The 18305-nt window shown below is 39.5% G+C and overlaps 1 protein-coding gene across 1 annotated transcript; it reads right to left on the bottom strand.

Moving 5' to 3' along the window:
* Positions 1-4288: 4288 nt before the first annotated feature.
* Positions 4289-18082, bottom strand: LOC130428849 (calpain-1 catalytic subunit-like). The gene is made up of 20 exons (XM_056757127.1): positions 17612-18082; positions 10100-10169; positions 9717-9835; positions 9504-9637; positions 9229-9400; positions 8717-8788; positions 8283-8374; positions 8082-8156; positions 7832-7971; positions 7597-7742; positions 7280-7485; positions 6653-6695; positions 6488-6562; positions 6352-6412; positions 6090-6154; positions 5773-5841; positions 5249-5327; positions 5000-5116; positions 4778-4836; positions 4289-4581 (listed from the first exon to the last, which is right to left on the bottom strand). Exons 1-20 carry the CDS (start codon positions 17837-17839, stop codon positions 4555-4557), a joined length of 2049 nt encoding a protein of 682 aa, XP_056613105.1. The 5' UTR covers positions 17840-18082; the 3' UTR covers positions 4289-4554.
* Positions 18083-18305: the final 223 nt, after the last annotated feature.

Genomic DNA, 18305 nt, shown 5'->3' with positions numbered 1-18305 from the left:
GTGCTGTGTCTTCAAATTGTGCTAAACCCATCTGGTGAGTGGTGTATAAAATCAAAGGATGTGATAAAACAATTTTCTCAGCCATTCTTACCATCTCCGCCACCACAGCACAAAGACATGCAGGCATTCCATAGACCATTGGGTCTAATTGTCTGGACAAATAAGAAACAGGACGTGGTTTGTCACTATGCTCTTGGGTCAAAACGGCCATTTCGATAACCCTGAAAGCACAAAAATTAACAGAGTTGTCTGAAAATACAATATCAATGCTAAGTTTATGCATGAGATATCTGCCCAAAAGATAGTGAATTTGGAGTAATTACAAATTTGGGAAAGAAAGGCAGATGATTAAGGGCCTTTACCTAAATTGCAGGTGTCATGTGACAAATAACTTCAGTCCCTGAAACCCCAACAGTGTGCATGGTATGATTTGTGATCGGCCCTTCATAAAAGTTTGCAGAAATAGATGAGCAAGTAGATCTTCTGGAGATTTGGGATTAAAACAACTAGATACAGAGGCATCCAGCTTTTGAACTCATTTATTTCAGGGAAGACACATCTTTATATAGTGCACAATAACTCAACTTTATTTATATAGTGCTTTTTACAATTTCCATTGTTACAAAGCAGCTGTACATGAGACACATTGACTATAAGCAAAACAACTAAGTCATATACCTGTTAAAACAAGAGAAAGGTAAAAACACAGAAGACAGACATACCCAAATACAAACGCTCCACACACACAATATGCACACATATTTACACACATCGACATAAGACACACACACGGACGGACACACAGACAAACACACGCACACACACAACACACAGACAGACACGCACCCAAAGTGAAAGCATACATTTAAGATAAAGGAGAGAGAAACACAGGTCAAATATTAAACAGATTATACATTTCTAAATGCAATATTAATTATGTAAAACTTCTGAATTCTAAAGCAGCCCCCCCAGCTAGGCAAATAGTGCAAAACAGTATGCAAACGGAGGCGAGGAACCAAAAACTCCAATCGAGAAAAAAGAACTCAGGAGAAACCAGGCCAAACCAGGGGATTCCAGTTCCCCTCTGGCATAAGCTGCTGACTCTGCACAAGCTCGACAGTGCTTGCACGACAAAGCTAAATAAAATAAATAAATAAACTTACTTATAAGGTACATTATAGATTTAATATTATCATTAATAATCTAATAGCATTTTGTAGTGAAGTCGTGTCAGGTCGGCACATCCTTTATCCAGCTCTATCATCTCTTGTCAGGTCACCGCTTCCCATTCTCCACACTGCCATCAGGTCTGGGCATGAACGGCATCCTGCGGTAACCATGGAACAATGAGACAAGGCTGAGAGTAGAGTACTGTTCTGCACTCTTTGATGCAACAAGTACATCAGTTTTTATATTATGAAAGTGTAGTGTATGCAAGATTAAAAATATGAGTCTTTAGTCTAGATTTAAACTGAAAGAGTGTGTCTGCCTCCTGGACAGTGCAGGGAAGACTATTCCAAAGTTTAGGCGCTAGATAAGAAAAGGATCTACCAACTGAACTTGATTTTGAAATTCTAGGTATTACCAACTGACAGGATGCCTGAGAGCGTAATGCACGTGAAGGACTGTGATACAATAGACGTTTGCTCAAAAACTGCGGAGCTAAACCATGTAGGGCTTCATAGGTAATAAGCAACATCTTAGAGTTAATTGGTTGACAGAACCAGGCTAATATGCTCATACTTTTTGTACGTGTAAGAACTCAAGCTGCTGCGTTTTGGACCATTTGGAGTTTCTGTTATAAGCCTGCAGGGCAACCACCTACCAGTTGATTACAGTAATCTAGTCTTGATTACATGAATGCCTGAATTAACTTCTCTGTATCTGACAGTGACAGCAAATGACGTAGTTCAGATATATTCTTAAAATGGAAAACGCAATTTTACAAGTGTTGAAAAATTATTATATTGTAAAATACTGTAAAATACATGGCCTCTCAAATGACAGATTGCTATTCAATAGAACGCCAAGATTCTTAGCTAATGAGAAGGGTTTTATGGAGCATCTGTCAATAGTTAAGCAGTATTCTTGGTTGCTACCTACGGCGGTTTTCAGTCCAATAAGTAACACTTCTGCTTTGTCCGTGTTCAGTAATAAGAAATTGTTACTCATCCAGTTTTTTATATCGACTATGCATTCCATTCTTCTGTTGAACTGCGAGGATATATAAAGTTGAGTATCATAAGCAAAACATTGAAAGTTAATTCTGTGTCGCTTTATTACATCTCCTCTAGGTAGCGTGTATAATGCAAAAAGCAGAGGCCCTAAGACTGAGCCCTGTGGTACACCGTACTGGACTTGCGATTTGCATAACACCTTATTGTTTATTGCCACAAATTGAAAACGGTCGGATAAATAAGACATAAACCATTTCAATGCTATTCCGTTAATGCCGACATAATTTTCGAGTCTATGTAGGAGTGTGCCATGGTCAATGGTGTCAAATGCAGAACTAAGGTCTTGCAGCACCAATAAAGAAATACAACCTCGGTCAGATGCAAAAAGCAGATCATTTGTATCTCTGATCAAAGCAGTCTCTGTACTGTGACATGCTCTAAATCTTGTTACTTGTCATAATTGTAGTACCTGAGACCGATCAGACACGCAATAACTAATTAAATTTCTTAAATATTGCAGTTACGCCCCTCACCCCACCGGCGAGCTAGTTGCTTGGGGAACTACCCCCAATCTGCAATTTACACCAAGGGCAGTACAAGATCTCTGGTGACCATAGCAACTCACACCAATCCATCAAGATAGAAGTATTTTACGACTGAATGGAATGTAGGGAGCTGAACTCTTTTTACTCACTTTGGAGACAGACATACAATCCTAAATGCATTTATATGGAAAAGTACATATATTTATTTGTAACATTTCCATGTATTAATGTTCTTGTTGTTATGTCTGTTTTAAACATTAATCCAAAGTATCCATGAATGTGTGTTTAACTACTGGAATTATTAGATTTGTAGTAACTCATTTCAGTAACTCATGTTTGGTGTCTATGAGCTACATTTGTGATATCCTTAATGTTGATGTTTGTTGTGTTTTGCCAACTCTTTTCATATTAGTTTTATCAAACTCTTAGAAGTCTTCTTAGTGAACATCCAATCAGCTTTCACATGCAAAACACCATCTAAGAGACAAAGACAACTAACTTTCCCTCCAAAATTCCCATCTCCTGATTGGATCAGTCACCTCTGTAGGATGTGACATCCTTACAGTTTAAAAGAGACCACGAGAAGAGTCTCTTTGAGTTGTTTTAGAGTGAGTGTGTGTGTTGGTGGAGGTTTTTAGGAGTTGTTCTTCAGGTGTGCAGTTTGTGGGGGTTTGTTCTGCATCTCCTTGCGTTCTGCATCTCCAAAGGATGGACTAGAAGAAGACTTCACCTTTAACTCTTAAATTTGTGCCAGGCTGCGGCCTCCTCTTTGCAGATACAGATCCTCTGCATAAAACTGGTTCTCTATGATCACTTTCACCCAAGATCACCTGGAGCATTAACAAACTGCATCAGGACACTTTCTTTCTTGTGATGGGCAAGACGTGCAAGTATCAAACTTTGTCTTATTAATGGATGCACAGGGCAACATTAATCCTTTAACAAAGGTGCTTTACAAGAAGAAACTGATGTATAGTTCAGGCTATTGATCTTCTGAATATCATATACTGCCATTAATCTATGCTCTGTTCTTCTCTCTGCTTCAACTTCAACCTTATTCCAATGCTTAACTGTATGTGTTTGTATGTTAGATTAGTATGTGTCTAGTCTAGGTAATAAACTCCTGTTTTATTTCACATGTGATGTTGTTTGTAGTTCATGCTCATAAAACGGAGTCCCTAAACATGCCGATTCTTGCTACCTGCTCGTAATGCTAAGTGATTTCCCCAAATCATGAATTTGATCCAGGTAATTATAATTGATCATTATTAATTAAATTCATCCCAATTTGGGTTGATATTTGTTTCCCTTACAAAGGGTGGTGGAGAATATATTACTTATAATTGTGATCAAAGCTCATGATAATTCTTACATATTTGATGACGAATAGTGTTTAAATAATTCTGTTCCTCATTGAATTCACTACATAATTTTCTGTCATATGCTGTGAAGGAGGGCTCATATGAACAGGTCAGGTCACCGGCACAGACAAGGAGGGAAACACATCATCAAATTCATTATTTTACGTACACAATTGTGATTTTATTTAATCTGAGGAAAAAAAAAAGATAAACATGCAGAAATAAAAAAATGTAAACAAAAATAGAAACTCGTGTCAACGTGCAGAAATGAATGTTAAGGACCCTCATTTTCATAGTAAAATGATACAGTGAAGCACATTTATTATGCACTTTCATCTGCTATGTGATTTACTGTAGACCCTGACATGTAAACTAAGGTTAATAGTCCGAAACTTCGGCGGGAACATGACCAGATGAAGATGTTGTGTACAGTAGTTTCCAACAGCTGGTCGGAATGTAGCTGGTATGACTTCAGTTGTACATGGTCATTGTCAAGAACTACAAATAAAAAGGAAGGATATCATGAATATTTTAAATGTAGATGTTACATACGATACATCTGTTCAGCTTCATAACTCAATGTTGTCATGTAACACAATCAGTTACGAAGAATTATAAGTGCTGGATTACACACATCAAAGAACTTTACAGGAAGGAAAAATACAATGTGTTTGTGTTGAAGGTTTTTTTTTACCTGTGGACAGTTGATTGTAATCATTCCCACTCCCACAATATCAAAGGACCGAAACTTGGCTGAAAAAGACAAACACAAATATGCATACTGCTGCCAAATACATTTCATTGCATCATTTGTTGATCTTTTATCAAATGAAAGCCACATTTTTTCATTTTGGCACATTTTTTACAGTTGTGCATTAAGTGTTCATTTCTCTTTGATTTGTGTTTGTTCTCTTACTGATCATGCAGTCCAGTTTGAGGAGCAGGAAGAGGAATCCTGGGAAACTGACGGTCATATCTGGCTCTGTGTAACGCAGGCTGATCAGCTGCAGAATGAAATCATCCACCTTTATGCCTAGACCAGAGCAGATGACCACAGAGAAACACAACACATGAATGAACCGACATCTGACAGCAAGGTGTGTTAACACAAAAAAGGTTAAATTAGAGGTGTGTGTGTACATTTATATAAATATGTAAGTTTCACCTGCTGCTGTCAGAGCCTGTGGGATTTCTTGGTACTCCAGCGTGTGATTCTTGTTTTTGTCAACTGTCATGAAAATCCCCTAGAAAACAAACAGACAGAAAAGCAGATAGTGGCACAATCTTTTCTTGTTCTTATTCATTTTCGTCTGTTCCTCACTTCCCTGTATTTACTGTTAAACGGCTTTGATGTAATGCAATATTGTAAAAGACAATATGGAAATAAATTTGAATCAAACAATGATTTGCATTGTTGACTGTTTGATATAAACCTTGTAAGAGCTTTGGAAAAAAAGTGTGCATATAAAGTAATATGCATTGCATTTTTCTTCCATCAGGTCAGTGTTTGGGACAAACTCACAGCAGAGCAGTGAACAGATCAGAGGTTAAAGGTGAAGCAATGAATTTGGGTTTACTCCTCCTCACACAACACCACAGTGTTTTGAAATCCTTTTTTTTTAAACCCACTCTCTATCCCTCAACATGTTAAAATATACTTTAATTTTCCAAACAAAGAAACATCCTCACCGTCCACTTGGTGAGTTTTTCCCACAATGCCAAGAATTCCGTCCAGTCGAGATGACCCGTTCCTTTGCTCTGATTGGTGCAGTTAAGGTGACATACCGATCCCCAAACAATCTGTTCAAACGCGCCATAAACCAGCACACTCACACACCTCACGCAACTGAGATAAGACACTGGCAATATTCCAAGCTATCTCTTCAAATTTTATTTCTGCTGTGCACATCTCTAACAAGGGATCAAACCTAATTATTTTCTGTGAAAATCAACACTGTGATGTCATAGTGACAAGTACACTTGTTAGGACATAGCATGCAGGATACGTCCATGAGCACCACAAAGCTCTTGCAGATCTCCAAACTCAATTTCTTCTCACTGCCTGCGAAGACTGACCCAAAAGAAAAAGAGAAAAGAAACTGTCAAGAAACTTCCTCATTGGTTAACACTTCACGTCCTGAGAAGTTCACTTCTCACTGTACTAATATGAAAACTGTAAGCGGAACTGTAACCCTGAATTCTCTCGCTTCATGCATAATATGCAAATCTACTGAACAACAGTTCAGAGATGAAAAACACACTTCTCACCTCCCTTCGCAATGGCCTCTGTCAGCAGGTTATACAGATCCAGCGGCCTACAGAAAGATCCCTACAGACACACATGTACAAACCATAACTTTTATCTTGCAAATTAGGCATTACATGTGCAAATGAAATGTTTTACCTTGGTACAGTGTTTCATGAAGAGATTTTTAGCTTCAGTAATCGATGGGAGTCCTGACAGACGTGGAGACAATGGCTATATACATATAATTAAAGAATGAGAAATGCGAAAATGTTGATAAAAATTTAATCAAAACAGTGATGCCATATGAATTCATTATTTTACCTCCGAGGGTGAGATCACGTCTGTTAAAGGCTTCTTAATAGGCCTGCAAACACACACATTCAACAACATTTAATGTAGGTAAAACTTTCACTTTACAGGTCAAATCCGGATCCAGTTTATGATGCTGAAAAACTAAACCATCAGAAAAATGTGAGATCAAAGCTTTCTCATTTAAGCAGGAGTATGTTATTGCTGAGATGTTGCTCTTTCATAGCTCAGGAGATTGGATGGAGTTCTCAGTTGTGTTTCATTTAAGTATCAACATCTCATGATAAATAAAAAGAGAATCAAATGAGAGTGTAGTTGTGTAAACACAAATAATCCGGATTTGAGTTAATTTGATGCAAAATGTTTGAGTTCATATTGGGATCTTCAATAATATTGACTTTGCAGACTTGACAAATCTGATCTCAGTTGGAGACAATGTTGACATCTCTTCTGAAACTTTAATGACAGAGACATTTTTGCCATTCTGACTCTTTTTCTCAGGAGAAGTATCCAAGACACAGGTGAGACTTCAGCAAAACTTTCAGATTTTGGTTGATGTATAGGAGAAATAACAACTTCTGAATGCTTTTCATTTGATCTCACTCAGTCTACAGAGATGTGAGCGTGAGCGTCTCCTACACGGTGTGGTTTCCTTTCTCCGTCAGAACTCTCAGGAGAAATTCTCCCATCCTATTGGCCTCTGACGTGGCAGGAATGACAATGTAATGACCGGGTGGCAGGCAACCGCGCAACACAACCTCCCGGCGCTGCTCATCACTGTGTTTGATCACAGGTATCATGTGAGACAGATCCCGTGAGGACACAAGCTCACCCTCAGATCCCACCTGATAACAACACACACAAACAATATCCATTTTTAAGAGCATCACGTGTGTGCGCCATCTGAGATAATAATAATAATATACACAAAAATATAAACAAATACACACATGTACCTTGTATATCAGCAAAGCAACAGGCAGCACCTGTCCACTCTTACGAGTCTGTTTTTGCATTAGCGCCAACAGGAAAGAGCATGTTAGCTCGGGGTCACTGGGGTCATCGTCCTCATTTAGCAACGTGAGCTTGTAATGCGGCGGATCTGCACACACACACACACAGACACACACACACAAATTAATTAGGTGTATCTGTAAGTTTGGGTATGTATACATATTCGTGGTTATGTACCTTGAAAAGGGATCCATTTTCCATGATACGATGTGCAGTGCCAAGGCCGGTTGATGGCACTGCCTGCACTCAACGTGTCATCGCTCAGGTGACACACCTCCATGATGTCAAAGTTGTGCCGAAAATCTGACAGAGCCATCCTGATGAAAATAGAGAGCCAGACAGGTAGAGATAGAGAAGACAAGGTTGTGAAAACCACATGTAAACGCCCCGTGTATTAATCAGCCTATCAGCGATGAACCCAGCTCACCAAAACTCCCCATCATCCAGATTGATTCTCTGCACTCGGTTCTGCTCTTCTTTGCTCACCGTAAACCACTCAATCCTACACACAAATACACAACCTCAATACAAACACATACAAAGATACAACTAAAGCAGGATTACACATTCACAAACAAATCAACAAGGACACACATATGCATTAACACATACAGTGTGTATTAAATACCCAGATTTGTCACTCCAGGGTCCCTCCCACTCAGTTTTACCCCACGGGTTGAAAACCCGCACCAGCTCAACAGGAACAGTTTTAGTTTGTATCTGAAAAATACAATCAAACATCAAACATTCCTCAGTGTCTGAATCAGATATAAATATAGCTCTTTTACAGTCAAATAATGATTCAAAATGAATCTGACACAACGGGAAACGGAAGCTCATGAATCAAGCACATTGCATTGTGGGATACAGCAGTGTGCTCTGTTGTATAGAGCAAATTTTAGCATCAGCATCATAGAAAAAAAAAAATATGTGCAGTGTATAATAGCATACATAGAGCATAGTACTTAGAAACAGTAGTATGCATTTGAAGTCACACACACCCTCTTTCTTTATTATATGGCTGAGGAGGGTGAAGCAAAATAGGTAAAATATTTGTCTCACCGTCTCCAGACCAGTGACAGAATAGGCATGTCTGAACAGAATCCCAAAGTCATTGCTTTTCTCTAGAGCACCCTACACAAGACACAAAAATAATAGGTGGAAAATCTGTCTTTCTTAAAATGCAGTTAAAATCCTTTTAGTAAGAACACAACAAGGACAAACATGAAGACATGCACCTGATATATCTGCAGCCTTTACTTAAAAGGTCAGCAGGATAAATATCAGAACCAAATATTGCATTCAATTCCAACATATGGGCTCAAAACTAAATAGTATTTATGAATGATCATTTATTTACTTCACTTTGTGAAAACACGTATGACAGAGAAAGGTGATAGATGTCTATAGTGTTCTTCTGAAAAAAGTTTGATTCACATATTAAGCAGCGTTTCAATGCTTTTTGGGTTAATTTTTAGCTCAAAAGTGAGTGAAGTCACATAGGTTTGAAACAACAGATGTTTTCATTTTGGGTAACTGTCCCTTTAAATAAGCGTCGTAAAGAGACAGTACACCTGAGAGTTGGCACAGTTGATGAGAGCTCCTTTCTGCAGCAGGCGACGTAAGAAAGAGCCCAGATCCCGTGGCAGAGACCCCACTATAAAGACTTCTGTAATCCCACCGGTCATGTCCGCCATCGCCTCATGAGGAAAACCCATGTTCAGAGCGGTGTATCCACCCTTCAGCCTGAGACAGACAGACAGAGAGAGATGAGGTCAAGATGATGCAGTCAACACACAAAAAATAAAGGCTGTTGATGTGCATTCATGTCTCTCCTATTATCACTGACTTGGCATAAGCTTTTTCCAGCAATGAGCTCCAGAACTCGTTTTTGTTTGAAGACTTCAGAAACATCAGCTGACCGTCACGCATGGGCAATCGGTCGTCCACTTGAACCTTACACCACTCGCCATACTGCCAAAACTACAGACACAAACGCACCGGTTACAACATGTGAACTTCAAGAACATCTTCACACTGTTTGCTATCATGTGACACAAACCTGAAAGAAGAAGCAGCCGTTGTATCCCTGCTGAAAGCTTTGACCCGGTGGGACAACACGTTCCATTAGAGACGGATATAGTGAGAGGGACGCCACCGCCGACAAGAACCAGCAGTCATCTGTGACACAACAATACAACACAATAACATTCTCTGCTTAATGAATTTCCATCTGCTCCAAACCTGGTGTGCTTCAGGACCCATGAGTAGTACCTTAGAGTTAACAAAAATAAACATTTTTCACAGTACAACAGGAGAAGCACTTCTGTACATAAAATCACATCTGTCTGATATCTCAGCTGCTTTTATGAACCACTTCACTTAGACCTGAAGCACCTGGAGATTGTTACTGGTTTAATGATTCATGATTATAGCAAATCTCACTCAGATATCCTTGGCAGATGTCTAATCGTGTGGCTCCATCCACGATGAACTGAGGAAACTCGCAGATCTCCTGCAGGTGAGAGAGTAGAAGAAGACCATACTTAAATGCAGTAAAAGCACAACACTTTTTCTTCCGTGGGAAACACATGTTTGGCAGAAAGCTCTGGCAGTGGGTCAATTTTGGGGTGATATCACAAATAGGTACCAAAAGTGTTATTAGTTTAGTTAAGTTTATTATTTATATAGCACACATAAACACAACAAAAGTTGACCACAGTGCTTTACACAATCTAAAACAAAACACGAAGAAAAGAACACAAATAACTAAGTAGTATAGGGTCGAGACAACAGATACACCTTCAGTTTAGATTTAAATAGCCGGACAGAGGACAAGGATCTCAAGTAGGGCAGCAGCGCATTCCACAGTCTAGGCACCTCTAGCTTTCAGGGGGGTCCTTGGCTGAGCCAGTGAGTAGTTGTCAGAAGACCTCAGATACCTGCCCGAGGTGTTCCAGTGCATTAGTACTGGCAGGTAAGAGGGAGCAAGACCATTAACTCTTTCCCCGCCAGCCTTTTTAAAAAAAACTTGCCATCCAGCGCCAGCGTTTTTTTACATTTTCACTAAATATTCTGTAATTAATTTATGGACAAACAATATATCAAATGAAAGAACAGAGTCTCAGCTTTCAAACAAAAGAAACTGTATTCTTCTATCTTCAATTGTTCTTTTTTTATCACCCCTTAGATGTGGGTAGGTTTCTTCAAAAATGCATCACTTTGATTAAACAGCTGAGATAATTAAATAAAATTGGTCAAAGACCCCACCCAGATTACACTAAGAACAATCATTAAAAACAGATCAAACATATACGTTTAAGGTTCAGAGCCTCTGTACTTTTTCCAAAGGTGTGTAACACCTGCTGTATAACAGTACAAACACCGATTGCCGTAACAACTCGTCTTTGGCGGGGAAAGTTTTTTATTTAAATGACGAGACAAAGCCTTTAAAATAGGGGTAATATGATGAAATGTTCGGCCTCCTGTTAAAAATCTGGCTGCTGCATTTTGCACCATTTGAAGCCTATATAAAGTAGACTGACAGATAAAAAGTTAAAGTAGTCCAGCCGAGATAAAAGGAAATTTGAGGCCATCCAAGATTTTAAATAATTTAGACAGGCATGCAAAGAGTCCAAGCCTTTCTTATCCGTGTGCTTAAACGGTAGATAAACTTTGGGTGTCATCCGCATATAAATGGAAGGACACGCCATGCCTTCTAAAAATCGAACCCAGGGGTAACATATAAAGCGAATATAAAGTGGGAGACCAGACGGAACCTCTAGGCACCCCACAAGAAAGGGAGGCTGTAGAGGAAACAGTACTACCTATGCCAACTGAAAATGTCCTGTCCGTCAAAAAAGATTTGAACCACTCTAGGGAATTACCACCAATGCCCATATAGTGCTCAAGAAGAGACAGTAAAATGGCATGACCAACTGTGTCAAATGCTGCACTCAGGTCCAGGAGCATTAAAATAACAGAGTCGGCTGAGTCAACAGAAAGTAAGATGTCATTAACAACTCTAAGTAGTGCAGATTCGGTACTATGATTAGAGAAGATAGAGCTGGATAAAGGATGTGCCGACCTGACACGACTTCACTACAAAATTTCAAATGCTATTAGATTATTAATGATAATCTTTAATCTATAATTTACATTATTAGTAAAATATTTTTTATTTAGCCTTGTCGTGCAAGCACTGTCGAGTTTGTGCAGAGGCAGCAGCTTTTGCCAGAGGGGAACTGGAATCTCCTGGTTGGGTTTTTTTCCCTATTGGAGTTTTGGGTTCCTCGCCACCGTTTGCATACTGTTTTCCACTATTTGCCTGGCTTGGGGGGCTGCTTTAGAATTCAGAAGTTTTACATAATTAATATTGCATATATAAATGTATGGTCTGTATAATATTTGACTTGTGTTTCTCTCTCCTTTATCTGCATGCGCGAGTGCGCATGCTTGTCTGTGCAGGGCTCCAGAGTGTGACCAATTTAGTCGCACATGCGACCTTATTTTACAATGGTGCGACTTAAAATTATCAGAGGTCGCACCGGTGCGACCAGCCGTTCGAAGGGAAAAAAGTCTCCGCAATTCTGAAAGTCTTCATGTGATTCATCAACAGACACACATCAGGCACATATCGTGGTCTAATCCAGTGGTTCTCAACTCCAGTCCTCAGGCCCCATCTGACAGAATATTTTAGATGTCTCCCTATTGAACCCATGAACAAGTTAATGAGATAATGAAGTGATGATTGATCAATAATGATGGTCTAAAATTTGGGTGCACCTAACTTTTGTGCTGGTGCAACCAAGAAAAAAAGTTAGGCGCACCAGTGCAACCAGTGCAAAAAGTTAGTCTAGAGCCCTGAGGATGTATTGATAGGATGTATTTTAAAATCATCACTATTTAATTCAGAAGCAAGACTGTGCATGGCTTGCCTTCTGTTCCTTCATTTAGTATTTTGTTTGTCTTCGCTGGGTTTACTTTTCCCATTCATTTTACATAGAGTTGCTCAACATGTTGCGACTACATTTTTGTTTGAATGCCGGACGTTCCTTAACATAGGGATCTCAATGGATGGTGGCTTTACCACTGGCGTTTCGGTTGCTGTTGCCAGCTTGCCGCCACCTCCCTTCTTAACATCTCTCCCTGCATGGTTATGCTGTGTGCTGCGTGCATTAACTCTAAGGAAACAGCGGAGAAGGAGAGGAAAACGGGGTGGTAGAGCTGCTAGATTAAATTTAGCGTTTGGTCGGGATGGTCTTTCATGCTGCATCCACGGGGAAAGGGATAGGAACGACGTATACGCCGTCATCGGTGATGCCATACCAATAGATTGTTTGTCTGGCAGGGAAGCCGGCTTATCAGCCTCGGCGGTGTCGCCTTCTAGATCTACGGTGGGGTGGAGTAGTTCAGCGGCACCTCTGACCAGTGTCCTGAGGATTACCTCAGGTTCCATCAGGTTCCACAGTCAGTCAGTAACTCTTGGAGAATTCAAGATCGCTGGGGAACAAGACGTTTATTTTGAATTACTTTATAATTTCCGGGAATTTCGACTTCTTATTTGCTACGGAGACTTGGCTTCCTCCGGACGATGTGAGTCCTTTTTCAGATCTCTTGCCCAGTAACTACAATTTTTAAATACCCCTCGTCCTTTCGGCTGAGGTGGAGGCCTGGCTTCGAATTTTAAAAACTGTTATTGCTGTCATATCGTGGATACAGATCGTTTTTCATCCTTTGAAGTCCAGCTCCAGCTCCATACACAAAAAATGCACACATATTTAGACACATCGACATAGACACACGGACGGACACACAGCAGGGCTCTTGAATAACTTTTTCCACTGGTTGCACTGGTGCGCCTAACTTTTTCTCTAAGTTTTAGACCGCATCGCATTTAACGCATTTAACATTTTCCTGCTTTAACCAGTTCACTTCTTTTAATGACCATAGGCAAAAATTACTTGTAAATCTTTATCTTACAAACTGTTTAACATTAAGTTCTTCATTTGAAGCACACATCTACATGAAAGGTAACTTACTGAAAAAGTGTTGGTGCTTAAAGTGCTTCAGTGAAGTGAAATTTAAACTTAAAGGATCTCAAGATAAATGGACCAGGGCTTGAAGGCTCCGTGTCAGAGCATTGCTTCTGATTTTCGGACGGATCAGGCCTTAACTTTAATGAGGCCTTAACCTTTAACTTTAACATTATTCACGAAAAAGTTGTGAATTGTTCTTTTCATCTTCTCTCATCATCCGCTGCTACATCCACTCTGTTTAACTAACAGCATTAGGCTGCTCACCTCTCTGTCTGCAGCACACGCATTTTCAAACGTACACATGAGGTTGCGCTACAGTTTTTTTTTGTCCGTCATTTTGACTGACAGTGACATGCTTGTAAAAAATCTGTCATAATCTGTTATTTCCCGTCATTATGGTTCAAGGTGGCATTAGGTGGTAATTTGTATCTTCGTGACATCATCACGCTGTACTGGCGTCTCGGAACTTGTTGTATTGTGATACAACTGAATGCCCAATAAAGCCATTACAGTTTTTGATAGCATATTCAAGCCCTTTCCAAATCACTTTTTATTTTGCTCATATCTTGTGTATGTAACAAAAGTTATGGCTGAGGTCGACTGAAGCGCTGTGATTTTCAGGAACGGAATTTGTAGTAAATCGTGTTTAAATTTCAGTGATGAAATTGAAAGCACAACAGTCCAGTATCACAAATAAAAGTCACTTTACAGTGGTGAGAGTCTTACTCTATTAACAATTTATAAAAATAATCCTAGTGTTGAAGTCTATAAAAATACTGTACAAAACCGTTTGAATAAAACGAAAGTAAGGAAAATGGTGCAGCACACTTAAAGAATGAGAGCTCTGCAATTATCACTACACAAGGAAACTAACAAACATTACGGTTAACAAATAATAAGCAGTGAAGCAAGTTTTAAGTTGTTTATCATGTGCAGTTTCTGGACTTTTGATCATCTCTTGTATGTTTTGCAATTGCGGTCCGGCTTCTTACTCTCGGTGCTGCAGACTGGGATCTCTGTTAACTCACGAAAACATGGTGTAAAATAACTTTGCGTGACATAGTCTTCACAGGACTGGCGGGAAATGTGCATTGATACTCATCCATTCTTCATGTTATGTGGTTTACTTGGATAGGTGAACTGTCTTTCCCGCGTCCCAGCGTGATATCCGACAGGTTTTCCCGGAACGCATCATATGTCTAGTCCGTAACAATGAGGGTGAAAACACGCTTCGCTAGCAAATCACGCTGAAGGGAAACGGGGATTTACAAATTGCCCTCATTGTGATCCGGCAAAATGATGGACGGCCTTCCGATTTTTCGAGAATTTTCAGTTAACGCGACCTCTGGTACACACACGTGCAGGAATATCTGGACCACGGCCAATCAGAGGGGGTGTCTGCCATTCACTATCTCTGATTGGTTTAGACCACGATATGTGCCTGATGTGTGTCTGTTGATGAATCACATGAAGACTTTCAGAATTGCGGAGACTTTTTTCCCTTCGAACGGCTGGTCGCACCGGTGCGACCTCTGATAATTTTTAGTTGCACCATTGAAAAATAAGGTCGCATGTGCGACTAAATTGGTCGCACTCTAGAGCCCTGATCCTATAAAATTACTTCTCTCTATCTCACCTGCTACCCGTTAGGTTTCCCTGTTTAGTCCCTCATGTTCCCTCGTCTTGTGTCAGACCGTTGCTTTTTAACAGCATATGCTGACTGCCTCTGACAATCTTGTCTAGCTCTGTTAAAGCCTTGTCTTAGTCGTTGTTATAGCCACATTATCTTTCAGCCTCAGCCTTTTGTCCTACTCTGGTTATAGCTTTGATTTCCTGTGCCTACCCTGTTTTTTAGTTTATTTTGGCCCCGCAGTTCCCGTTGGCGCTCCGGATCTCGTATCTTTTCGGTGGTCTGGCACCGACCTCACCTCTAACCTAGCACGCATCTCCACACGGAAACACCAATAACTCCTTAAAGAGTACATAACATGAGATCATGAAAATTACATTTCATGCAGTGAGTAATGTTGCCGTGTTTGAAAGTAAACTGTCTGCCAAGTTGTAAAGGGAGAAAGTTAATTAATATCACCTGATTATAATGATCTTGTGAATAATTATCATGTATTTTGTTATATCTGTGAGTAATATACATATAAAACACAAACGTAAAATCAACTGTAGAAAATAGACTCAGGCTTCGTATTTAAATTCTATGAATTAAAACTATGCACAATATAAAACACGGTCAATTTAAGAACAAAGCAAGGTCAATGTTAATGTTACAATAGCTTTACAAAATCCCCATGTTTAATTGTACATGAAAAGTCAGCTGAAACTGTTTTGCGGGCAGTGCATGGTATTCTGTCCCGTGGGCTCATGGGAGATACTCATCCCAAGTATCCGTTGCTGAGTGCTTCTAAATCTGGGCGTAACCAAAGTCTTGTATCTTGTACTTACCCGTTTATTTGTGATCGTGTTCCTCTTTTGATTCGTCAAGTATAGTACGTGTTTAGTTTAGTTTATGACATGTGTTGTTTAGTTTAGTGTGAGTTAGTCTACATCCGTTTATTATCCTGTCTCTCCAATTATACCCCATCATGGGTTTTTGTTTCTTATTGTCTAATAAATCCCTTTGTTAACCCCTTGATTCCTGTGTCATTGCCTGCAATTTGGTTCTCCTTGAGTGTCCGTGACACTACTTATGTACTCCTTGAATATCCAAAGATTCATATACACTCAAGCATGTAGTCAAAAGTGTGTTTGGTTTTTGATGAATTGCAGGTCCAGTGTGTAATTTTTGGAGGATCTATTGACAGAAATTCTATGTCTTCAAAGGTGTCTAAAGAGCTTACACAATATAGTGTTATGTTTTTATTACCTTAGAATGAGCTATTTCCCAGATAGCACAATCCATCTGGCTTACGTCTATTTGACGTCTGCATTTACATCTGCAAGATACCTCCAATACATAGTTTGCTCATCTGCATTATGTCTCGGAGACGTCTGAACGTTTGTCATACGTCTGTTAAAGATCTGGAGAACTGCTGTGTAAAAACATCTGCTAAACATCTTAGAAAGAGCTGCTTTACATCCATTCTAAATCATAAACATCTTACAGACGTCTTCTAGATGTCTATATGACATCTGACAGCAGACATCTCCGAGATGTATTGCAGATGAGCAAACTATGTATTGTAGATGTCTGTAAAATGTAAATGCAGATGTCAAATAGACGTATGTATGTGTGGAGCTATCAGGGTTCTATCTACATAAACGGCGGGTCCCCTTGCATATAATTCGACATGTTCTGTCAGCCTTCATAGTGTTTTGAACGGAAGGGGGAGGTGTGGAGTGAGGGTTGGTTGCAATTCGCAACATTGCCGCTAGATTTCACTGACTGGACCTTTAAGAAATAAATGCAATTTTTTTCTAAGTCAATGCGTGTGAAGAAGCTCTTTTAAAACATCCTGAGAGAACAGAATTTCCAACATTCTGATTATTATTATTTTTCTCTGGGCAGTTTGTGCTCGGGCATCTATTGTGGTGTGTGCATCTACTCAATAACTAACCCTACAGCATCTTATATAAACATTTCATAAAAATCATGAAAGTTAAACTATTTTTATGTTATAAATCACTGTACTGTTTGAAGTAAGAATCACTGTAGTTGTGGCCTTATAGTGTGATCCTAAAAGTAATCTACATCTGCAAATTAACTGATTAACTTTTCTGGATAACTAACCTGTTTTTAGGCAATGTTTGAGGTCAATTATTTAAATTCGACCTTAAATTTATACTTAAATGTGTTGGCATCTCTTCATATTAACTGTGGATATATTGAAAATATAGAAATAAAAATAGAAACAAACGAGACTAGAGGAGAAACGTCTGTGCCGTTTCTTAGGAGATGTCAATTTACCTTTGGTCGTTTCCAAACCACGTCGGGGGAAATCAGCATGTGCTGGAAATAAAAGTTAGAGTCCATGTAGAGTCCATCCTGCAGTGGGATTCCGGGGGGAAACTCGAGTGTCGGGCTCTTCATTCGCTCCCAAAAATTCAGATGAGATTCAGACGAGCTCGATTGTCTCCTTACTGTCGACTCAGTTTCGAATTTAAACTCAAACTCGTCTTTCTGAAACGATTTCATTGCGCACGACTGTATGGAAGAATAGACTGAATTTCAAAGCTCAACTGCGCGATTCGAGGATGAGTTATTGGTCTTCCTCGTTTCGAGTCTCTTACCTGCGCTAAACCCCGCCCCCTGCTCTTAACCGTAAACACTCTTCCATATATAAATATTTTATTTAGTATATTCGTTTTCAATTTATTACAGACTTCTATTGTTTTTATACTGACCTAAGAATATTTTCTATTCCCTGCCAATAACCACAGCCACAAACCCTTACAGAAATCTTTCTGCATGTATAATTTCAAATAATCATTGTTTAGTTTATTGCTCATCAGGTTCGTCCTATATCTTCGTGGGAACCGCTCACAGTAGATGATCTCAGGTTTTACTTTCTTTTTAGTCTGTTAACGCAATCGTACGCACACACGCCCTTTTTGCAAACACGCCGCTGTCAATAGAGTCCTTACTAAAGGTCACATTTGTA

The sequence above is a fragment of the Triplophysa dalaica genome, chromosome 9 (assembly GCF_015846415.1).
Source record: "Triplophysa dalaica isolate WHDGS20190420 chromosome 9, ASM1584641v1, whole genome shotgun sequence".
Classification (NCBI taxonomy): domain Eukaryota; kingdom Metazoa; phylum Chordata; class Actinopteri; order Cypriniformes; family Nemacheilidae; genus Triplophysa; species Triplophysa dalaica.
The sequence above is the reverse complement of the archived record's forward strand: the minus strand, read 5'-3'. Positions and strand labels throughout refer to the sequence as shown.

Coding starts and splice junctions, on each gene's coding strand:
- LOC130428849 (XM_056757127.1), bottom strand. CDS start 17,839: ATGAAATCGTTTCAGAAAGACGAGTTTGAGTTTAAATTCGAAACTGAG. Junction 10,170..17,611: donor TGGTTTGGAAACGACCAAAG/GTAAATTGACAT, acceptor TCTCACCTGCAG/GAGATCTGCGAGTTTCCTCA. Junction 9,401..9,503: donor CTGGAAAAAGCTTATGCCAA/GTCAGTGATAAT, acceptor TGTCTGTCTCAG/GCTGAAGGGTGGATACACCG.